The 24,883-nt window shown below is 41.7% G+C and overlaps 1 protein-coding gene and 1 pseudogene across 1 annotated transcript; one reads left to right on the top strand and one right to left on the bottom strand.

The window, feature by feature from the left end:
- Positions 1-435: 435 nt before the first annotated feature.
- LOC136161640 (zinc finger protein 160-like) lies at positions 436-20,649 on the bottom strand. Its single transcript, XM_065926640.1, has 6 exons — positions 20,584-20,649; positions 18,605-18,663; positions 17,603-17,672; positions 12,599-12,681; positions 7,323-7,482; positions 436-3,139 (listed from the first exon to the last, which is right to left on the bottom strand). Exons 4-6 carry the CDS (start codon positions 12,611-12,613, stop codon positions 1,182-1,184), a joined length of 2,133 nt encoding a protein of 710 aa, XP_065782712.1. The 5' UTR covers positions 12,614-12,681; positions 17,603-17,672; positions 18,605-18,663; positions 20,584-20,649; the 3' UTR covers positions 436-1,181.
- LOC136159377 (ATP synthase F(0) complex subunit C2, mitochondrial pseudogene) lies at positions 8,328-8,723 on the top strand (annotated as a pseudogene).
- Positions 20,650-24,883: the final 4,234 nt, after the last annotated feature.

The following is a 24,883-nucleotide window of genomic DNA, read 5'->3' as shown; positions in this document are numbered from 1 at the left end:
GCATTGTTCCTAGCACACCATCAGTCCCTGGTCACTGTCCCTCTCCTCCTACGAAAAGCCCAGTCATTTTAACATCTTGCCTACTCTTCTAAAGGTCAGTTGGTAGAATATTATGTTTTATAACAGGCTGGACTATGTACAGAAGGGCTTCCTGATCCTATTGACCATGATGAGTCATATCTTAGGTTTACATTATTTTCCACCCTCGCTGTTGCTAATTCACACACACTACTGAATTTTGTAATTCAGGCTGTGTGTTTTTCCAGGAAACAAGGATGTGAATGAATCATATCTAATGAAATCGGCCCCTTCATCTCACTGATTCCTTCCCAGAGACCATCATGAAACGTGTGTAGCAAATGCGTTTGATCAATGTATTACCAAAGCCAAGCTCTTAGAGCTCACCACACAACAGGTCAATAAACTGAGAGACTATTTGTTGGGCAAGGAATAGTGACTTTATTCAGAAAGCCAACAGACCAAAAAGATGGTGGATTACTGCCCCAACGAATCATCTTTGCTGAGTTAGAATTCGGGTTTCTTTTACACGAAAAGATCTCTTCAAATATAGGCTTACTCCAGTGGCTGAGTACCTGAACGAAAGTCATCAGAGAATACATAGAAAAAGGTAAGGGACTAGCCACAACCACTGAGTCTGGGAAGTATGGCTACACTATGTTCCTATCTTGTGACTTTGGGGTAAGATCCTTGCCACACACTTGACATTGCTGTGTGTTTTCTCCAGGATAAATACTCTGATACTACTGGGGAGATGTGAGTTGTGAGGATAGGATTTTTTCTTTCACATTTGTGGAACTGGTGAGGAATCTTTCCAGAATGAATTCATGTTCTACCTGACATGTTCTAACCTGACTAATAAACACATATATATCTGGCTTCTATCCAGTATGAATTTTCCCATGAAGCCTAAGATGTTGCCACACTCATGATATTTGTATGGTTTCTCAGTAGTATGAATTCTCTGACCAACAGTAGGGTGTGAAGTTTGAACTTTGAATTTTGAAGACTTCTACCATATACCACATTCACATAAGTTTCTCTCATGTATGGATTTTCTGATGTTTAGTGAGTGCTGAGACCTGAGTGAAGGATTTTCCACACTCGAAACATTTGAAAGGTTTCTCTATATGTATTCTCCGATGACTTGTAAGGTGTGAATTTCAACTGAAGAACTTGCCACACTCATTACATCCATAAGGTCTCTCTCCAGTATGAATTCTCCAGTGAAGGCGAAGATGTGGTTTTTGACCAAAGACTTTTCCACACTCATCACATTTGTAAGGTTTCTCACCAGTATGAACTGTCTGATGACTTAAAAGGGTTGACTTTACACGAAAGGCTTTGCCACACTCATCACATTTGTAAGGTTTTTCTCCAGTATGAACTGTCTGATGCCTTAAAAGGGTTGACTTTACATGAAAGGCCTTGCCACACTCATCACACTTGTAAGCTTTCTCCTCAGTATGAAATATCTTACGACTTATGAACTGTGAAGATTCACTAAAGTGCTTGCCACACTCATTATATTTGTAAGGTTTCTCTCCAGAATGAACCCATTGATGACCAGCAAGGTGATCACTTCGGCTAAAGACTTTGTCACATATATCACATTTAAATAATTTCTTTCCTGTATGAATTTTCTGATGTCTCATGAGGTTTGAGTTTTCAGTAAAGGCCTTGCCACACTCATCACATTTGTAAGGTTTCTCTCCAGTATGAAGTGTCTGATGCCTTAAAAGGAGTGGCTTTACACGAAAGGCCTTACCACACTCATCACAATTGTAAGGTTTCTCTCCAGTATGAACTCTCTGATGCCTTAAAAGGTTTGACTTCACAGGAAAGGCCTTACCACACTCATCACATTTGTAAGGTTTCTCTGCAGCATGAAATCTCTTATGACTTATCAACTGTGAAAGCTGACTAAAGTGCTTGCCACACTCATTACATTTGTAAGGTTTTTCTCCAGTATGAACCCTTTGATGACCAGCAAGGTGTGCATTTTGGTTGAAGACTTTGTCACATATATCACATTTAAATTTCTTTCTTGTATGAATTTTCTGATGTTTCCTGAAGTTTGAGCTATCACTAAAGGCCTTGCGACACTCATCACATTTGTAAGGTTTCTCTCTAGTATGAATTATCTGATGACTTAAAAGGATTGACTTTACACAAAAGGCCTTGCCACACTCATCACATTTGTAAGGTTTCTCTCCAGTATGAATTATCTGATGACTTAAAAGGACTGACTTTACACGAAAGGCCTTGCCACACTCATCACATTTGTAAGGTTTTTCTCCAGTATGAACCCTCTGATGAACAGCAAGGTATGCATTTTGACTGAAGACTTTGTGACAGATATCACATTTAAATAGTTTCTCTCCTGTATGAATTTTCTGACGTCTCCTGAGGTGTGAGCTATCAGGAAAGGTTTTGCCATACTCACTATATTTGTAACATGTCACTTCAGAATGAATTTTCAAATGACGTGCAAGCTGTGAACTTTGATCAAACAATTTGTCACCGACTTCACATTTATGTAATTTCTCTCCTGTATGGATGGCCTGATGTTTAATGAGGTATGAGCCCTTAAGATAGGCTTTCCCACACTCATCACATTTGTAAGGTTTTTCCCTGTGTGCTTTGAGATCTTGTGTTATTACTGAAAGATTCCTAAAATCATTCCCATATATATTAGAAACACTGGTTTGGACACAAGGAGGACTTCTTTGAAGTGGTGAAAATGAGAAACTGTTGTTGACAGACCTCTCAACTTCGTTATATTCAGAAATTGTCCTGCCAGTTTGAAATATCTGCAGTTTTTCCTGAAAATTAAATCCAAGCCTATTTCCAAAGGGCTTGATTCCTACATCCTTTCTATCATGTGAATCTCTTCCATCAGGCACATTTCCATCAAGGCTTACAGGTGTTCCTTTCTGATTTCTTTTGTCATCTCTCCCCTGACACTCAAAGTCACACATAATTTCCTGACTTTCCAAAAGATAAAAATGTTTGATTTCACAGCTTTCAGATCTTCCCAGCATCAATGTTTGGAATAGTTCTCGTTTATCACTGTTCGCTTTGGGTTGTAAATGCTTGATCACATGTGTAGGAGAGATATCTACAAGATAAAAAGAACCATAGGTACCTGCTCACAATAATTCAAAAATAAATGTTACATGTTGAATATCTATTACACCAAAAGTAATATACCAAGCTATGAAACACCACAATGATGACCTTAAGCTTTTAGGAACACTAAAGGAATAGAATTCTTAACATGAGAAAGCATGATAACATAAATTCACCGTTAAAGTAGCCTAGTTTTAAAAACCATATGCCAAACACACTCATATTGGACAATGTTATGGCAACTCTCAAAAACAGAGTTAGTTTTCTACCAGGATCCCTAGGAACATATCAATCGACAGCTGTCTCAAATTGAAAAGAAAAATATTACACTATCATTGTATTCTGCATACTTACTATACATAAATACATTCTAAGCAATATATTATATATTCTAACAGTAAATAATCCAAAACCAAGCTAACCCAATTAATAAAGAACTATCCATAATTTGTTGTTTGCAATTGAAAACAAATGAGAAAATGAAGAAGATGACTAAAACAATTTTTTGGAAACAACATAGTTTTCTAAATCTGCTATGGAACTATGTACCCAAAAAGAAAAGGCATTTTACAATGTTAACAAGTAGTATATGTCAGCTGTATTGCAGAATACATGCTAAAAGACCATCATCTGTAAATGACATATTGAGACGTAAAATATTCACCAGTTTTCTAAGAGCCAAGAACCAAAGCAATCCCTACCTATGTTGTTGTTCAGTCGCTCAGTTGTGTTTGAGTCCTTGCGACCCCATGGACTGTAGCCCATTGGACTCCTCTGTCCATGGGATTTCCCAGGCAAGAATAATGGAGTGGGTTGCCATTTCCTTCTCCATGGGATCTTCCTGACTCAGGAATCAAACCTGCATCTTCTGCATTAGCAGGTGAATTCTTGACCACTGAGTCACCAAGGAAGGCTAATCCCTAGTTGTGCACTATTCTTAATTACCTGGTTTAATGGCACCAAAGTATAATAAATAGAAAGTGAGTGCCTTGTGTGTTTATTGACTAGGGTCAGAAATAGTATTGCTGAAAAATGTAGCAAGTGAAAAGCGTACAAGATATAATGGAGTTGAGGTTTGACAGAAAACAAAATTCTATAAGCAATTATCTTTCAATTAAAAAATAAATAAAATTTTAAACAGATATAATGTAGATAAAGTCATATATATCATCAAGAACATGACAGAATGTAGATATTACCTTTCTTAAACAAAAGTAAATGTTGAGTATTTACTATAAAACATGCACTAGTGTAAGCCAACTGACAGCACTAATTTGCTTTAAAAAGCTTCAGGTAAATTAACATGTTTTTCTCTAATCAGAGCAGGAGACACACCCAACTGGCCCACAAAGTGGTAAGAGAACCAGGATATGAATCTGAACCTACAGACTGAGAAAAATTATTTGTAAACATGACCACCCACCGAATGAATAGATTAGAAAATATTAGAAAAAAAAAAAATACAAGGAACTTAGAAAATATCAAGGAAAATACAAGACAGAAGTAGTCTCTTTAACTCTTATTCAACCATCCCATCTCAAAATGGTTTGTGAGTCATCATGGACGCACAGAGTGATTGAGGTCATGTCCTGAGAAACTTGTTCAATAAATGACCAGAGATTATCTTTACAGTGAGAGCATGTAGAAGGTGGAGGGATGTCGTAGGTAAGAACAATGTTTCCATCCGTATCAAGGTACTATGTGAGGAATGGTCAGGACTAACAAAGGGCCTCCATGGAGCATAGGGTACACGGACTGATGTCAGATATCAGCTTGGGACTGTATGTCTTTGTGAAAATAAGGGAGAGTGCAAACTAATATACTGACCTGAAAAGAAAAGAACTGGTTCAGCAAGTTTATGGACATTATACTATGGGTATGGGACAGAAACAGGAGAGATTTTAAAAGTGACTCTGTGGTGATATATGATATCACCATATATGTGGTGATATATGGAGAAAGCAGGATAATACCTGTTATGCTATTTACAATGCAATGTATCCAACTGTGAATTTTGTACGTTACAATGGAACACTTATATTCAAGAAAAACATACAAAATATTCCAGGATATTGTATAAGAATCTTATTAGCAAAAAAAAAAAAAAAAAAAAGAACCTTATTAGCAGAAATCAGAAGGAAAATCCAGGAAAAGCCTATCTAAACCTGGGTTCCTCTGCCAAGTATAACTAACCTCTCTATTGGACATTCATTTCGCTTCTTCTTCCACACATGTGCATCTCAAGATTGAGGAGTATCAAAGAAAAGGAGGGATTGAAATTGACTCTGGAGGACCGTCCCAGTTACAAAAGCCTTTCTGAGGCTTCCAACTCTTTTTTGTAGAACAAGGCTTTATTCTTCTAGACCTTCCCTCAGTCCCAAAGCACAGATTCAAACAGTTACTAATACACAAAAGGATCATAAACCATGATCCACTGGGATTTATTGCAGGGATGCAAGATTTCTCAATATCCACAAGTTATTCAGTATAATACACCACATTACAGTTGAAGACTAAAAACCGTATGATCATCAGTAGATGCAGTAAAGGTTCTGACAAAATTCAAGTGCCACTTATGATAAAAACCCTTCAGAAAGTCAGCACAGATGGACCCTACTTCAACATAATTAAGACTGTATATGTCAAACACACAGCTAACATCATACTCAACAGGGAAAAACTGAAATCATTCCCCTTAACACCATGAATAAGACAAGAATGTTCACTATTGCCACCTCTATTGAACATATTTTTGGAAGTCCTAGCCACAACAATCAGAAAAGAAAAAGAAATAAAAGGAACTTAAGTTAAAAAAAAATAAAGAAGTAAAACTGTCACTATGATGCTACACACAGAAAATCCCGAAGATGCCACCAATGACTACTAGACCTCATCATGAACAGAGTAAACTTGCTGGATACAAAATATATAGAAAACTGCCTCATTTCTATACAGTAATAATAATATATCAGAAAGTGAAATTAATGAAACACAGCCTCCAAGCCAGAAAATAACCTGGAAAGAGGCATCAGGCCCTCGTGATACTTTCTTTCTCATAATCCTAGAACATACTGACCACTCTACTGGAGAGCTTCAAGCGGTGACTTTGAACAGAGCAAGAAAATAACATTAAGAATAGTATCTCCATTAGAGTTGTCTGTTACCTAGTAAATCCACTCCACAGAGACTCACCAGAGGCTGCCAATTAAACATAGGTGGATTATCACAGCAAGGAAACCAGATAAAATTTCAGACCCTCAGGAATATATTTCAAAGAAATTTAAGAAGTAAAATGATACAAAGAAAGGAGAATGTAACATTGGGAACAGCTGACATTCCCAGACTGGCTAGAGCAGCACAAGAGTAAAACTAACACAACAGGAAGGTCAGACATTACAGGATCTTGAGATGGGACCATGCGCCTGACCAGAGGTGGCAAGCTAAGAGCCCGCGGGATTCACATATGCTCCCCTCGTAGGATCTAGCATCAAAAAGACGACCTCTTTACCCACTCTCTTTACATCTTCCTAAGTAACAATCACAGAGGATCCAATCTACCAGCTTGTCCTACTCCTCAACAGAAAAAACAGCCCTTTTGAGATACTCCTTTTTCTTTATATGTTGTATCTTTGGCTATTTTTACATCACTCCCCATTGTCTAGAGCTTTCTCTCGTGCTCCAATGTGGAGGTAAAATTCAGATCAGAAACAGAAATTCTGGGACTCCCCTGGTGATCCAGTGGTTAAGATGCTGCACTTCCAATGCAGGGGGTTCAGGTGTGAATCTTAGTCAGAGAGCTAAGATCCCACATGCAGAATGGTGCAGCCAAAAAAAAGTAAACAATCAAGCAAAAACAAACAAAAAGAAATAGATATTCAGGGTTATCAGAAGAAAGAAATCTAAAGTGCTGTGGATATTTTTAAGCACTGAGTCAAAAGTTAAAAGGTAGAAAATAGAAAATCGGGTTTCTTGGTATTTTTCTTTTAACATGTGCCAGTGAGCTTTGGACATAATTAATCTTTTGGGACAACCTCAGATGTGACATGAGACAGACACAGCATCTGAAGTGGGTCAGTTTAACCTTGTCAAGCTGTGTCATGCCCAAGTCACCAGAACTCTCAGATGAAAGACATCAGGGCCTCCCAAGGGGCACACAGGGAAAATGCAGATACCCAAGGGCAGCTCTGGAAGCAAGTCATCTTCACCCACAGACAGCAGGTTCCTGTAGGTCTCCAGCATCACATCCCTGTACAAGGCCCTCTGAGCAGGGTCCAGGAATTCCCACTCCTCCTGAGTGAATTCGATGGCCACATCCTCAGAGGTCAGTTGTTCCTGAAATGAAACCACATGTCACCAAAAGGGCCATGAAAAGTTCTCATTTTCATGCAAAAGAGAAAGGATATTAAGAAGGAGTAAGGGCTAAGAATTGACTAGATTGAAGTATGTGTTCTAACAGATCCATGCAGGGGTATCTGAAGAAATTATGGATCTCTAATTTTAATTTCTTATGTTTTTTCATAAGACCTTATGAGATCCTCCAATTAATATGGACTTTTCAACATTGTTCAAAATTCATGAACTATATATAAAATAAAACTCAACACTGTACTGGCTATACAAAAGTGTCAGGTATTACGTTTGACCCAGTGAGTGTAATTCATTATCCAGATGAGGTACAGCATGAGTGGTGTCTTCAGAGATGATGAAGTCCACAGCACTTTTAATGGAAAGGTCAAAATTTTCAGTTATAACATTGAGAACAGCAGCAAGGACCCAAAGTGTTTGAAGGGTTTCTGTTGCTCTAAACTACTGCATGATTACTCTAAACATTAAACAAGTAAGTTACAGGCAAGAACCTGTCATCAATATAACAGCTCATTAAAGAACAATCTGTTCTCACTTTACAGAAGAAAAACTGTGTCATAGACACTTTGAGAAACTCGACTCCGATCAAGAAGGTTAAGAAATGTTACACGAAGCACCTGAACTCAGAGGCTTGGGCTCAGCAGCTGAAGCATAAGTATCTAACAGTTAAATAATATGGAGAACATTAAAAGTCCTTTGACACAGGGCTCCTAAAGAAAATTTGAAAGAAGTCCAAGGTGAGCCTCCTCCCTGCCCCTCTGTCTTCTCTGCAGGGGGAGCAGCTCTCAGGCCTGGGCCTTCATCCCCTAAAAATGGACGCCTTCGCCGAATTCGTCTCCACCCGCTCCCTGATCGGGAGAACCTCCCGCCTGCTGAGTGATCACTGTCCGCGGTGGTGAAGGACCGGAGACACTGACCGATGAGGGCCACGGCAGCGGGGCGGCCCCGGGTCCCCGGACTATCTCAGTCATTCCTAGCCGCAGCTTCCAAAGCAGCGCCATTTCAAGGGGCTCTGACACAGAAGCCAAGTTCCCTGGAGTTGGGAGCTGCGAGAGCAGGGGAGGCTGGCTCCAGGGCTGGAGGTGGGACCGAGTGCGGGAGCGTCATCACTGTTACCCAGGAACCCTTCTCTGAAACAGCAGCTCTCCTATGCCATGGGCTTGGCCCTCTCAAAGGCCATGAGTCTCTTTTGCCTGATGGTGGTCTAGCTCATCTTCTGCACGACGTGAAGGAGCTGCTTCCACCTCCCACAGTTCTTTCTCCTGTGTCTGCCCTGTGTGTTCCCTTTCCTGTAACTCCCCAGGCAGCCTGGGGAAAGTGGTGGGCTCAGGGTTTGACAGAAGGAAAGCAAATAAATACTGTATTAATGTGAAAAAAAAAAAAAAAAAGGCCAAGCTGAACAATGTGGAACGGCATGAAAGGTCATTAGAGAAATGGATACAGAAACACAACTGCTAGCAACTTACTACTTAAAACACTTAACAGGATTGTTTAGAAAATTTCAAGGCCACAGATTATACTGATAACATAATTTCAACTGAAAAAAAAAACATGTAGCTTTTAAATCAAGATGTCTTCTATCTAAACCACAGATTTGCACATGAATGCATACATATCTATAAAAAGTTAACTGAAAAAATAAAAAAATAAAATAAAAAAATAAAAATAAAAAAATAATTTACATAGTAAGGCATTAACAGAAGCCAAAGACTTTCTTTCCTTTTTTTTCCATTAATAAAATAGTGATTTGAAATTAGAAGAGTCATTAGATTATGACCAAAAAAACATTATCGCAAGAGTAAAGTAAAAAATCTTCTTGGAGAATTAAAAATCATGGCAAAAGAGAATATGGAAGAAAATATAGTTATTAAGCAAGACTATCTCAAGAAGCATCATGATGGGAAGGAAACATTCAATACATTCCTTCTGAAATTACACTGGCATGAAAGGAGCTGTCCAGGGTGCCTGTCTTTCACCAGGATAGGATGCCCATGAGCAGAGGCCACTAGAAGAAGTAACATGAGGAAAAACACAGGGCAAGAGACACAGAGTTCGTTAGAGAGTTGAAACAGGTAGTACTCACTAACCTAAGGACATGGAAAGGTGAAAAATTGAAAGAATGCAAAGAGACAGTCCATCCTAAAGAGAGTAGGGGAGACTGTTATATCAGACAAAATAAACTGAAGAAAAAACAAGTGCAATGAGATAAATATTGTAAAATGATAAAATGGTCAATCTACCAAAAAGCTGTAACAAGTAAAAATATATATACATCTAACATTAGATATCTCAGACAAATGAAGCAAACATTAAGGGAAAGGAAGGCAGAAATAGTGAAACAGGAATAGTATGAGATTTCAATGCCCAGGCTGAACAAGCATGTACACATCACACGGCCCAACAAAAGCATAAAACGCATACATCTCAAGGACATATAAAACATTCTCAATGAGAGACCACATGTTAGGTCAAAATTAAAAATTTTAAGAGACTGATGCTATAAAAGTATCTTCCCCAACAACAATGAAATAAACACAAGAAAAAAAGACAATTCCCCAAATGTGGCCATTAAACAACTTATTCTTACACCACAAATGGGTCTAAGACAAAAACCACATGGAAAATTTTAAATATGCCGATGAAAATGAAAAGACAACAGTACAAAATTTATAACACACAAAGAAGACTGTATTAAAAGAAACTCTGAACTGTTAAATGCTTACAGTATAAAAGAGAAAAGATCTTAAATCTGATATCTATTGCTAGACCTCTAGCAAGTAGAAAATGGAAAACAAACTAAACTCAAGTTTAGCAGAAGGAAACAGGTAAATAAGAAAGATTAAACCAGAGAAAATAGAAAGTAGAAAAATATAAAAATCAACAAACCAAGAGTTGATGTTTTGAAAAAACTGTATAGGAAAACCCCCACCTAGACTAAGGAAAAGAGAAAAAAAGATTCAAATAACTAAAAACAGATATGAAACAGGAGTGATTACAACTGAGGTCAAAGAAAGTTTCTAGAGATAAGGAAGTACTATGACCAATAATGCCTATAAATGACAGAATATAGGAGATACTGGCAAATTCTCAGAAACATACAAAGTATTTTACTTACTAAGAAATTAAAAAATCAAGAAGTGTTGAAAGTGAAAGTGTTAGCCACTGAGTCGTGTCTGACACTTTGTGACCTCATCAACTGTAGCCCACAAGGCTCCTCTGTCCATGGAATTGCTCCAGACAACAATACTGGACTAACCAGCCATTCCTTTCTCCAGGGAATCTTCCCACCCAGGGATAGAACCTGGGTCTCCTGCACTGCAGGCATATTCTTTATGACTTGAGTCACCAGGGAAGCCCATTGTAACTAGAGAGATTTAAAAAGTAGTCAGAAACCTCTAAGAAAAATATGGGACCAAATTCTACCAAACATTTACAAATAATTACCACTGATCCTGCTAATTCTATGGAGCAAGCATGATTCTAATAGTTTGCTGATTTCCCAAAGACACAAGAAAGGAAAACTGGAAACCAATGCCCCTGACGAATACTCATGCAAAACTAAAATACCTGCAAACCAACTTCAACACATATTAAAAAGATCTGGAAAAACAGACATAGAGAACAGACGGAGCGGGGAGGGGAGGAAGGAGAGGGTGAGATGTATGGAGAGAGTAACTTGGAAACTTACATCACCATATGTAAAGTAGAGAGCCAATGCACATTTGCTGAATGACTCAGGGAGCTCCAACAGGGGCTCTCCACAGCCTACAGGGGTGGGATAGGGAGGAAGATAGGAGGGAGGGGACCTATGTATATCTGTGGCTGATTCATGCTGGTATTTGGCAGAAAACAACAACCTCTGTAAAGCAATTATCCTTCACTTAAAATAATTTAAATAAATAAATAAAAAGATCTGACACCATGACCAAGTGAATTTTATTCACATAAGGCGAGAAGTCAACATACAAAAGTCAATTAATATGACACAATACATTAACATACTAAAGGGAAGAAAAAAATAGGATCTTCTCGATGCAGAAAAAAACCATTCGACAAAAATTTGACAACCCTTCAAGATGGAACACTCAACAAACTACAAACAATAAATTATACCAACATCAACATAAGAAATGCCATTATGAAAAGAGCACAGCAATGGGGAAAGAATGAAAGCTTTTCCTCTGAGGTCCAGACGGCAAGGATGCACACTCTGCACTGCAGTTCAACAAAGCACTGAAACCCTTGGAGCAATTAGATGAGAAAAAGAAATCAAAGGTCCCCAAATTGAAAACAAAGTCAATTTATCTTCTTTCCCACATGACAAACTTTCATAGGTAAAACTCATAAAGATTACAAAAGAAACATGCTATATCAAAAAAGATTCTTTAATAACCACACAAAGGGTCAATCTACTAATTAACTGATTATCAAAGCTGCCATGGCAACTTTGTAGAAGCAGAATAAAACATGGTGAAAGTCACAGAACTATTCAGAGAGCAAAAGGCAACACTCCTGAAGAAGGAAGATGGAGGTCTTTCCATTTCAAAACCTATTACAAGGTAATCAAGGGGATGTAGTAATGGTATAAAAACAGACAAATAAACCAACTGAACAGAACACAGTACTCAGAAATAATGCTGTGTGTATATGTAAGGTATATTCACAAGGATGTCAAGATACACAAAAGGGAAAGGACAGTCTCAATTGATCTGATTCCCAGATTTTACCAGCTATTGTGCATATTAATACCTGATTTTCATGGGCAGTTTTCTTACCCTGGTTGACAGAGCAGACAGTACACCCAGAGGGGCCCTAAGCAATCCCTGCTGCCAACAGCACTGAGACCCCGTCTCCAACCCGTGGGTGAGAAGCCCTGCCCAGGACGGTGCCCAGGGGAGCCTCCTCCAAGGGCCAGGTCACCAGGTCACGGGGACACGGGATCTAAGTGGAGACGACAGGCCCTGTGGGAAGGCCCCGGGTGAGTGTGCGTGTACAGGAGTCAGACAGGACCCTCCAGAGTCAGACACGATTAGCGAGTCCAGAGAAGGGCATTTCAGGAAGGACAGGCTGAATATGACCTTACCTGAGAAAGAGCCATGCCTGACTCCTTTTCTTTCCTCTTCCTCAACTTCAGGGATTCCTCAGGCAACACAAGTCTTCAGAGGTCTATCATGAAAGTGAAAACATGCTGTTTAATGCTTAGAGTCAACACATCCCCTTCCTGAGCCCCAACCACACACACAGGGGAGCCCTCACCATGAGGGACAATCCCCTGTGGCCAATGTCTCAGGAGGGACTCAGGACAGTCAACTCCCGCAGAGAGACCAACACAGGACTTTCCCACACTTTCCCTGGGATCACACTCCCCTCCTGGTGAAGACTCAGCACACAGCAGCTGGGGGCACCTCCGCTGACCAGGCATTCTCCTTCAGGTCACACAGCAGGCCCTGATCCATCCCCACTCAGAACAGAGCACCCCCTCCTCAGCCCAGATCTCAGCCCTCAGGAATGAGAGGACTCACAGTCCTGATGCTCAGTGAGGGATCCAGACTGGAATGAACTGGGGCATCTTAAACATTCTCGAGCTGTGGACCAACACAAACTACCTGAACGGGAATCTCTGGTCAGAGGGTACAAGACATGGGTATGCAAAATGCCTCATCAATGAAATGTGAAGCCTGGACTGAGCACCACTCAGAGGAGAAAAGCATCCCAACTCTCCTTTTCTTACTCCGGTGTAACTAACAAAAATGCTATAAATGTACTGTGTACAAAGTGAACATGTGATAGATTCATACACTGAATAATTATTATAGTCGAGTAAGTTACACTTCCACCTATGAGTACACTGTATTATGTCTCTCTGGGTGAATTTCAAGTATATAGAAACACTACAGGCAGCATGCAGTACCTCAGATCCCCAGAACTTACTTAGTTTACAACTGAAAATCTCTACTCTTTGACTAACAGTGCCCCATTTCCCCCTCCACCCAGCTCCTGGTAACAGCCTTATTACTCGATGGCTCTATGAGTTTGACAATTCTAGTTTCCACATACAGTATCTGTCCTCCTTTGTCAGCCTTTTTTTTTTTTTTTTTTTTAATTTTTTTATTTTTCAGTGGGTTTTGTCATACATTGATATGAATCAGCCATAGAGTTACACGAATTCCCCATCCCGGTCTCCCATCCCACCTCCCTCTCCACCCGATTCCTCTGGATCTTCCCAGCCCAACAGGCCCGAGTACTTGACTCATGCCTCCCACCTGGGCTGGTGGTCTGTTTCACCACAGATAATATACATGCTGTTCTTTCGAAACATCCCAACCTCCCCTTCTCCCACAGAGTTCAAAAGTCTGTTCTGTACTTCTGCGTCTCTTCTTCTGCCCTGCATATAGGGCCATCGCTACCATCTTTCTAAATTCCGTATATATGTGTTAGTATACTGTAATGTTCTTTATCTTTCTGGCTCACCTCACTCTGTATAATGGGCTCCAGTTTCATCCATCTCATTAGAATTGATTCAAATGAATTCTTTTTAATGGCTGAGTAATATTCCATGGTGTATATGTACCACAGCCTCCTTATCCATTCATCTGCTGATGGGCTTTGTCAGCCTTATTTAACTTGGCATAATGTTCTCTAGGTTCATTCATTTTGGCATAAATGCAGGATCCTTCATTTTTATACTTATACATAGAGAAAAATAAGTTCATGAATATACAGTATATAATAAATATTTCTATACCATACTTTTGTTACCTATTCTTTGGTCAAGAGACATCTGGCCTGTGTCTATGCCTTGGCTTTTGCAAATCCAGTCACACTCATGGGACTGCGGACATATCCCTGAGAAACTGATCACTTTCCCTTTGGATATCTGTCAGAAATGGGTTTGACAGACTGTAGGTCTACTCTATGTGAATTTCTTAAGGAACTTCCATGTTCTTTTCCAACACAGCAGTACCGTTTACATTACCACCAACAGGGCAGTTAAGATTCCGTGTGTTCTGTACTGTGCCTGTGTGGGTGCTTATTTTGGGAGGGACAGTAGTGGATAACAGAGAACCCAGCACTGGCCTGGCAGCAAGAGAGTTGCAGCTGCATCTTCTAGAGGACGAGCCTCCGGGCTGCAGATCACTGTGGCATCGCTGCCCTCTCATTTATCGGAGTCATCTTCCCCTACGTTACAGGACTTTATGACTCTTCTCAGTTTGGGCCCAGAGATCCCTACCGAGCAGGACCACCTTGTAACAAGCATTCTGCTATCTTAACCTTAGTACTCTTATTTTCCCAGCAGAACTCAAACAAGCTTACAAACTTTCATGGTGTCCAACAGTGTCTCCACAAAGCCCATAATGAGCCGTGAACCCTCTGATACCAACACAAAGCATTCCAAGCCCTGATAACTCATGCATGAGACAAAATACAAGAGGACACCCAAGGATCCACAGACACAAGACACTATATTTTCACTTACAGTGAGTGATCCAGGTCAAACACTGAAACCTCCAAAGACTGTGAAAAAGAGGGATAATTCCAATGATGCACATGGCCCAGTGAGACCTCAGCATCTTCCATGGAAACACTCCAGATTCTCTTGGTATCTTTCCAAATGCACATGAAACTTTCTTCACCGGCAACCCCAAGTACACAATGATACCAAAGTTGATGCAAAGAATGACCTGAGATGTTCCCTGTTACTTTATGGTGCCTGCCTGCTAAAAGAGCCAACAAAAGCCAGTGAGTGGAGTGGATGATGAGGGCCCCTGCTACAACCAGCCCAAGCCCAAGGCTCCCAGCCTCCTGCACCCACAGGTGTCTGTGGGGTCAACCCAGGCCACAGTTCTAACAGTGGAAAAGACTTCTCTGGGCCCAATTCCACGTCTTTCATTGTTGCTCACGTGTAGTCATGAGTTGTCCAATCAAACCTGTGCAGGCAAATCTCAGCCTGAGTATTACTGTCCCAGGGAATATGAGCTAAAGCATTAGAACAGCTCAAACCATTCCATATCGGTTCTCCAACAAACCCACTTCCAGGATCTCCAGCCTGAACTGAGACATTCTTTTCCAACAGATCCACACACCCCTTGTCCCTGTAACTACACTTGGGATGGGTGCACACTCCATTCACTGGGCTCAACTTGAGGCCCCCAAGTACTGACACAAGCCTCCTGCAGACCCCACCAGGCTCCCTCCGCTTTCCCCATTTGTTTACCTCTCCTCCCTGCATGACTGGACTAAGCAAGACTAAGGCGCACAGGGGCCTTTGGCAAAGGGGATCACAAGAGGAGTGCACACCAGCTACCACCCAAAGGACACTCACATTCAGTATGAAAATCAAGAAACTGGCCCTCCTGGGAAAGTCTGCCACCACCTGGGGACATTATGGAGTCCAGGTGCAAAGGCATTTGAGATGAGGAAGTCTCAAATCAAGGGTCTCCAGGTCTCACTATCTCCTGTTCTTACCACCCACACCTACTGGGAAGATATTCTAGCTCTTGAAGGGCGGGGGTGGGGGCAACATCTCCTTCCTGCCCTGTTAGGTTTTGGATTTCTGCTCATCCTCAGCGCTCTGAAATCACAATCGCTGACACTGAGCACATGAACTCCTAGATGGCAAAGCTGCTGTCCACGATGGTGACTGGTCCCTGGATGGACAGAGCTTATCTCGGGGCTGCAGCAGATTAAACTCAGCAGACAAAACATGGGGACATCTTAGTCCACTGCTTGAGGACACCAGTTCTGTAGGGCTTTTCAGGACTTCCTATATTTCTTGGCTCTTCTTTTGAAGAAGCAAGTAGTCACATGGGGTAAAGATCAATTACAGCTAAAATGTCTAGAACATGGGAAATATCTTCATCACCTGCCCTGTTCTCTTGGTCTTCCCTGAGGATTATTCAGCCCAACCCATACTCCTGTCATCTAAAGACATTTCCAGTATCAGGTACTGCAACCATGCTGGGAAGAAGAACACTATGAGCCCTAAAAAGAGGGGAACCAGGAAGGACTCAAAATAACCCATGAAGAAGGGCAAGAATCTCTGCTGATGGCAACTGATACAGAGGCAATAAACCTGGGGAACATGAGAGAGACTCTTAGGAGGGGACGGGGAACCTCTCTGAGCCTAGACTTGAAGGGAGACAAATGGCCTGAGCCAGGGTGACTTGAAGGTGAAAAAAGAACTACAATGTCAGACAGAAATGGTTTTGGTATTTGGAAACAGAGAAAAGGTAAATGAGACCACGACAGGCTGAACCGTGAGCAGATGGTCAGCTCCCAGGATGAGACTGGAGACACTGACATGGCCCTGAGTTTGACAGAGGGCTGTGGAGTCACAGCGAGGAGTCAAGCTTCTGTCCCAAGAACAAATGAAAGCCAGTGGAGGTCTGAATGTAAGGACGTGAAAAAAATCTCCCTTCAGGTTTAGCCTTATTCATAGAAGTCATCTGATTCTGAGCCTGTGATCCTGCCTCCATCCTACAGTTTTCCTTTTCTTTTTTCATTTAGGAAGGACTGGGATCTATTTAAAATTCTAATTACCACCAGACACTCCCTCCAAACCAGAACTGCCACACACAGACCCACAGTCACTTTGGCTAATCATTTCAGGGGTCAGTGCTGCTCACGCTCAAGTCTAGTCCTGTCTCTGGTCTAGTTTCCGGTCTAGTCTCTCATCTCCATGTTACAAGTGGGCTCCCTCAGGCCCAGAAAGAAGCCGTTTATGAGAAGATCTGAGCTGAGTGAAGAGAACCGGGCATAACTGAATAATGAAATGGGAGGCTGAAGGGCAAGTGGGCCAAGTTTGTCCTTGTTGCCCATCCCATTTAACACCAGAAGCATCTGTCATGTATCTGAGCAAAAGAAACTCTTCTTTCAAGATTGGGTCAAACTGATACGAAGCAGATAACTCTTTATTATAAGATTGCAGTAAAATATTTTAAAAATACAGAATTGCAGACATCTATCCACTGGTACAAAACACATTGTAAGGGGTCAGCTTAGAAACAGGATCTGAGCAATGTTTTTCGTCATGAAGAGACAGGCTCTGCTGGAAGGTTCCAGGTCAATCCAGCCCATCCTTACTCACTTGCACAGAAAAGTCAAAAAGGGACCTGAAGGAAACATCTTCATATCACCTCACAGCTCACTTTTTCTCACTGATCATAGAAAATGGAGAAAACAGACCATTAGACTAACCAGTTAAACTAGGTGTTTTTTTTTCTTTTTTCTTTTTTGTTGAAAGGAAAGAATGAAGCATTTTGTTGGTTTCATCACGTTAAATGTTCTTTTATTTTCCCATTTCTCAAAGAAATGCCTTTAATTTCACAAGATCTAATGTCATACCTCCGTTATTCTCTGGTAAAGAGCTAAGACCAGAAATATCCATTTGTGTGTGCACAGTAAACACATAGACACAATTCATGTCTTTAATACAACCACAGTTGAAAATATTTCTATTTTATTACACGATGTCCCATACATAAAACCCCCCAAGATGTATTTCTCTTTGAATTCAGAGAAAGGGAGGGGAGGTGATCTTTGCTAATTAACTTTTATTTTTACAGTTTCCTCATTTTTATTTTTTAATTATTTTAATTGGAGGATAATTACTTTATAATATTGTGATGGTTTTTGCCATACATCAAGATGAATTCGACACGTGTCCCACCCCATCCTGAACCCCCTTCCACCTCTCTCCTCACCCGATCTCTCTGGGTTTTTCCAGAGCACTGGCTTTGGGTGCCCTGCTTCGTGCATCGAACTTGCACTGATCATTCTATTTTAATATGGTAGTACAAGTGTTTCAATGCTATTTTCTCAATTCATCCCACCCTTGCCTTCTCCCACTGAGTCCAAAAGTCTGCTCTTTACATCTGTGTCTCCCTTTGTTGCCCTGCATGTAGGATCGTTGGTACCATCTTTCTAAGTTCCATATATATGCATTAATATACAGTATTTGTCTTTCTCTTCTGACTTATTTCACTTTGTATAATAGGCACTACGTTCATCTATCTCATTAGAACTGATAAATGAGGTGACATTTTTGCTACGTATGGCATAAAATAGTCTAAGATGATTTACTACTTACCAAAGAAAATTTCAAATGTACGAGATGAAGGGAAGAAAGCGCTCAGGCAAGGAAAGAATCTGAAAAAAATTTGAAAAAAAAGAATTGTGAATTATTTTTAATTTAAAAATCTGATGTCAAAGTTTAAAAAAACAGAGAATAATCATATTTACAAAAGGGTGATTAAGAGTAGAATACTGGAAACTAAAAACGCTTAATTCTGAAGATAAAAATGATTACAGACACTGAATGAATTAAGACCTATTTCAAGCTACAAAAAGCACTATACATAAAGAAAGGAGAAAATGTGAATCCATTAAAAAAAGAATGCTTTAAAAATGCTACCCAATAGTGATACAGTGGATAAGAATCTGCCTGACAATGCAGGGGACATGGGTTCTATCTCTGGTTCAGGAAGATCCCACAAGTAGAAACAACTAAGTCTGTGCACAACTACTGAGCCTGTGCTTTAGAACCTGGGAGCCACAACTCCTGAGCCCACTGCACAGAACCGAAGACAGCACAGCCAAAAAAAAATTAAAAAAAAAAAAAAAAGTTACCACAGAGTGATAGAGTCAGTCATTTCTTGCCCCAGGTCTATTCTTCCTCGACTTCGATAGGAAAAGAGAAGGAAAAGCCAGGAAAAGAGAAGAGAGTCACTCAGAAGTCAGTGAATCAAGCCACTGCCCCACGCTCAACAGGGTTTGCAAATGAAAGCCATCTTCTGCCACAGGTAATAAAAAAAAGACACAAGCCTTATAGACAGGAGTTTTGAAATTCTCATCCTCCTCTGTAGAACTAAAATCATCTGTATCCAAACAACTGGCCACACCTGGATCGAGCTTACCCCTCTGTTCACCTATCTCCCTTATTTCATCTGGGTCTCTGGGTCTCTTTTTCTCCCCCTCTGCTCTCCTCTTCCTGTCCTATTTCCTCCCTCACACGTGTCCTGTCCCAGGCTGCTGCAATTTGTTCCCCTTCTCTCCAATCTTCCTGAGTCTTTCAAAAATCCATACCTGTGTCTGCCTCCTCCCCCATTTCAGCTCCCTCTTTGCGCTCCAGATTACTCCCCTTCTCAAACCGGGTGAAAACACAACTCGGGACTCTAACCCAAGAGGCCTATTCTCAAACCCAGCCAAAACCCAGTTAGGGGCTCTCCACCTCTGACGTCCCTCATCGCCCGTCGCTTCCCTGCTCCCATCACTGATACAGGGCAGCTCTCCCTATGCTGTTTTCCAATCCCTGGAGATCTGGCTTTCTAATTTATTAATACTTCCCTTCTCTATTTTACCCACTTGGCTATTTTCAAGACTTAACCTCTTTGACTTGACTATCCTTTGCAATCCCTCAGCCATTCTCAGAGTTCGCGTTGGTTCTCCCTGACGCTTTTCTCCTCAGTTTCAGTTATTTCTCTCAGTCCTTCTGACTCTGCTTCTCCTGATCCTCCCGCCTCCTGGATTTACTGAGTGGGCGACAGAACGAGACGCCCCCGGACCAGAAGAGCACCTTTTCCGACCGAGTTGAATTGGACATGGAACAGCACTGGCTGTCACATGGCTGGCCCAGGTCACCTACCTACGCGGGGTGAGGGGACGGGCTGACAGGAAAGGGGGGCCCTGCGGGGCACAAGGAGCGGCCTAGGAGACGCGAGGACAGAGCGGGGCGGACTCTCAGGAATCCCGGGAGCAGAGAGAGGGCACGGCCTCTCCGGGAGCGGGGGCGATGGGCTCTAACTCGCGAGAGAGGGCTGTACTTGGCGAGGCCAGAGGTAAAAAAGGGTTTTAAGCAGGAAAATGTCGCCAGAGGCGGTGGCTACGCGGACCGAGGACCGAAACCGCCTCAGAAACTCTTAAAACCCAAACGAAAAGATAACTGGGCCGCAATGGCAGCGGCAGCGTTTATTCGGGCCGAGTACCGGGTGCCAGGGTTTTCCGGTCGCTGACAATTGTCACGCCCTGAGGACGAGTGAGCCGGCGGGGGGCCGGGCTGTGCAAACTTACCCTAGAAGGAACCTTAGGCGCCGCTCGGGGACCTCGGCTCAGCGCTCTCCAACTTCCGGGTCCGTGTGAAAGAGCTTTTGGTATTAGAGCCGCGGCTTCCGACGAGGGGCGGGGCGAGCAGCGCCGTGACCGCTGGTCGTGGGAGGGGCGGGGCCTGTTACCTTGACAGGATTAAGTTAACATCTGCTACACTGCTCAGGTAAAAGGTTCAAGTTATGTCGGAACCAAGATAATTCCTCTTAAGACTAAAAGGGTTTATTCTCAATAAAAAGCTGTTTTTCACATCATGTTGGGCTCAGATCCTGCTAGTGAGGCTGAAGCAATTCAGGGATCCGGAAACGTGGGCAGTTTTAAGAAACAAGAATGGGACTAGTCTCTATATTACAAATAACAAAACTCTCCCTGGGTAGAAATGGGCTATTCCCTACTGACACCCTACAAAACAGCAAACTCAGCATAGTGCTGAGTTTAACAATCTCAGGGTCAGTACCTGGGTGTCTGAGATGGAGGACTTAAGGGATGTGATCATTTGGGTCACTAACCACAGCCTTTAAAAGAGCAAGACATTTAAAGTGATTATAAACTGCGTTACTATTTCTTTTATCCAACGTGTTTTAATTATTTTCCTGTCTAAACCCAACTCTCTAAACACTGACATAAAGGGGGTTGTATAAGCAACTCTTTCGATGACAAATATCAGTGTAAGTTTAAGCTACAGAGAAAAATTAACTGATATGTACACTGTGAAACGATTAGCACAATGTTTACCTAGCATCCATAATTTTGTATAGATAACCTAAAGAGAGAAAGCAAAATAGGAGAAAAAAACATTTCTTTTTCTTTTGATGAGAAATGCATTATTCTTTACAATGCTCTATCCTATACTTTGAAGGAAGTGCTTAGTCACTCAGCTGTGTCGGATGCTTTGTGACCCCATGGGCTCCATGGACCCCATGGACTCTTTGTGACTCCATGGACCCCATGGACTGCCAGACTCCTCTGTCCGTGGGACTCTCCAGGCCAGAATACTTGAGTGGGTTGCCATGCCCTCCTCCATGGGATCTTCTCAACCCAGGGATCGAACCCAGGTCTTGTGCATTACAGGCGAATTCTGTACTGTCTGAGCCACCAGGGAAGCCTGACTGTTAAGTATCTTTCCCAAAAACTTGTTTAGGAAATTACACTAAACTAAATAATATCCATAATGTAATTTCAAATTGATTATATGTTCAGTATGAACAGAATTAGAATTGTTCACTTTCTATTAGCAAATTGTAATATATTTTAGGTCTTTATTTTCTAAAGCGATGACAAATCTAGACAGCATATTAAAAAGGAGAGACATTACTTTGCCCACAAAGGTCTTTATAGTAAAGCGACGGTTTTTCCAGTAGTCATGTATGGCTATGAGAGCTGGACCATAAAGAAGACTGAGTGGTAAAGAACTGATGCTTTTGAACTGTGGTGTTGGAGAAGACTCTGAAGAGTCCCTTGGACTGCAAGGAGATCAAACCAGTCAATCCTAAAGGAGATCAATCCTGAATATTCACTGGAAGGGTTGATGTTGAAGCTGAAGGTCCAATAGTTTGGTCACCTGATGTGAAGAGTCAACTCATTAGAAGAGACCCTGGTGCTAGGAAAGATTGAAAGTGGGAGAAGGAGGGGACAACGGAGGATGAGATGGTTGAATGGCATCATCAACTCAATGGACATGAGTTTGAGCAAACTCTGGGAGATGGTGAAGGACAGAGAAGCCTGGCATGCTGCTGTCCATGTGGTTGCAAAGAGTCAGACATGACTGTCCAACTGAACGACAACAACGTTCTCTCAAATGTGGGTAACAAAGTCTGAAAAATACAGTCTTCTGAAGATTTGGGATTTATGGATGAACTCCATACCCCATCAAATCATGGGATCTAATCATTTTCAGAACATTCAAAAACTGCAGATTATATGCTATTTTCAAAAACACATGTCAAAACATATCTATCTTAGCAATATCGTCTTAGATGCACTTCTAGTAGCCAACTCCCACACTTAGGTTTGTTTCAGAGCAGGCTGTTTGATACGAAATCTCGTAGGCATTCTTTTTCTTATAGCTGAGTCAAAATCCTCAGCATGATCAGAAGCTCCCATCACTAGGATTTGGCACCTGGGATCCGTATCCAGTCCATCCCAAAGACTCATAAGCCGAGCTTTCATCATGGCTAGGCTCCAAGGTCAGAAACTGAACATTCTCATGATCAGATTGCTCAAGTCCTAATACCTGAACTCAATGTAAAGGTTTTCCCACACTCATTGCATTTGGCAGGTGTAGCTCCAATATGTTCCCCAACTTGTGATCTTTGAGTAAAAGCCTTGCCACACACTTTACATCTGTATGCTTTCTCTTCACAATAAATATTCTGCCACCTAGTGATAAATGAACAATAAGATGAAGCCTCAGCATATTCACTGCAATTTAACTCATGAAGTTTTGGTAAGTCTAAGGCACAACCTAAAAGCTTCAAAATTCAGTACATTAGTACTGCTTGGTGCAGTACAAACAACTGGATTACTGGTGCAAGGGGGACCAATGAGTAAACGTTGCTCACATTCCTGGCACTGGTGATGAACTTTTTTAGAATAAGTAGATTTTCAACGGCCTGACCACATTCAATATCATTTGTTCTCAATCCAGTGTGACTATTCTCATGAAGCATAAGATATGAACCACTGCCGAAAGCACTGAAACCTCAATTATATATTCAAGGGCTCTCACCTCTGTACATCATCTGATGGCAAGTCAGGCTTGAAAGTACACTGAAGAATTTATCACACTCATTACATCTCTAACGTTTCTTTTCATTGGAAAAGACCCTGATGCTGGGAAAGATGGAAGGCAGGCGGAAAAGAGGATGAGATGGTTGGATGTCATCACGGACTCAATGGACAGGAGTTTGAGCAAGTCCTGGTGATGGTGAAGGGCAGGAATCCTGCCTTCTTCAGTCCATAGGGTTGTTCAGAGTCCGAGAGGACTGAGTGACTTAACGACAGCCCACTCCAGTATTCTTGCCTGGGAAATCCCATGGACACAGGAGCCTGGCGGGCTACATTCCCTGGGGAGCTCAAAGAGATCTGACTGAGCACTGTGACCATTTTATATTTCTCTTTGATTCTAATGCTCATACAAGTAACCAGCATCACTGAAAATAACCTCCTAAAATGAAGAGTCTTTGTAGTCAATTTACTACCATGGTCATATAAAACAGAAAGGACAGTAATACGCCTCCCTAACACCAGAGAAAGAACTCCAGCTCCAGCACCAGTCCCAAAGCAGAAATTCGAAACTAGTTCCTGAACAAGTGATTTGATACTTATAAAATCATCAAGTGCCATGTCAAAGTTAAAATGACCTTTTCCTTATAAATTACTACATATTTCGTGCACTGTATGTGTTACCTCAGGATCTTACCTCGAGAGGAAATCAGACCCTGGGCCTCTCACAGCAACGACTGAATTTATTTCGGCTGGAGGAAGGGGTCGGGGATAAGGAGGTTCGAAGTGACTGGAGACCACGGATAGGGAGGAGAGGGGACCCCACAGGTGCAGCTCAACAACAAAAACAAAAACAAACAAGTACCTCATGTTCCCAATTGTCGGCCGCACCTACCAAGTCTGGGCTTTGGGAATTTGCTGCAGAATCGCTTGCATCTAAGCAGAGACCGGAAACTCCTCAGCCTCTGGTATCAGAACAGGGAGGGGCGGGGCGTAGGACTCGCGCCTGTGCCTGGGCGTGTGAGGGGCGGGGCCGAGCGGACACCTGCTGTGTTCTTCCTTTGGGTTCCCAGGTACCTTGCCAAGGTTTAGAAGTACTTGAGGGTCTTTCCCGTCTTGTATTGCATCATTGATTCCTCATAACTGTAACAGTTTCAAAATAAAAACTTAATATTCTGTGGGATCATTGCGTTGGAAAGTAAGGTTTCCTCAAAACAGGATTCCTACTGATGAGGCTGAAGCAGTTCAGCCTGGGAACTGAAACCTGGTGTGGTGGCTGGGCTGGGGTGGGGAGGGGTGCATGGGGATCGATGTGTGGTGGTGGCTGGACCCAGAAATATTCCTGCAATTTGAATTAATTTAAGCAGTTCAAGTAAACAAGAACTGGCTTTGTGTAGGGATGACAAGCTGGAATGTGAATCACACATCTCTTAGTAACACCTCATAGTAACTCCTATAAGGAGAAAAATATCTTGACATTCCACTTCTTCAAAGATCAAGGTTATTAGTCACTGCAGAGGCCCAACAACAATGCACCCTGAGG

Source organism: Muntiacus reevesi, chromosome 2, assembly GCF_963930625.1.
Source record: "Muntiacus reevesi chromosome 2, mMunRee1.1, whole genome shotgun sequence".
NCBI lineage: Eukaryota > Metazoa > Chordata > Mammalia > Artiodactyla > Cervidae > Muntiacus > Muntiacus reevesi.
This window is presented reverse-complemented; position numbering and strand designations above follow the sequence as displayed.

Coding starts and splice junctions, on each gene's coding strand:
- LOC136161640 (XM_065926640.1), bottom strand. Junction 3,140..7,322: donor GCTTCCAGAGCTGCCCTTGG/GTATCTGCATTT, acceptor TTTATCTTGTAG/ATATCTCTCCTACACATGTG.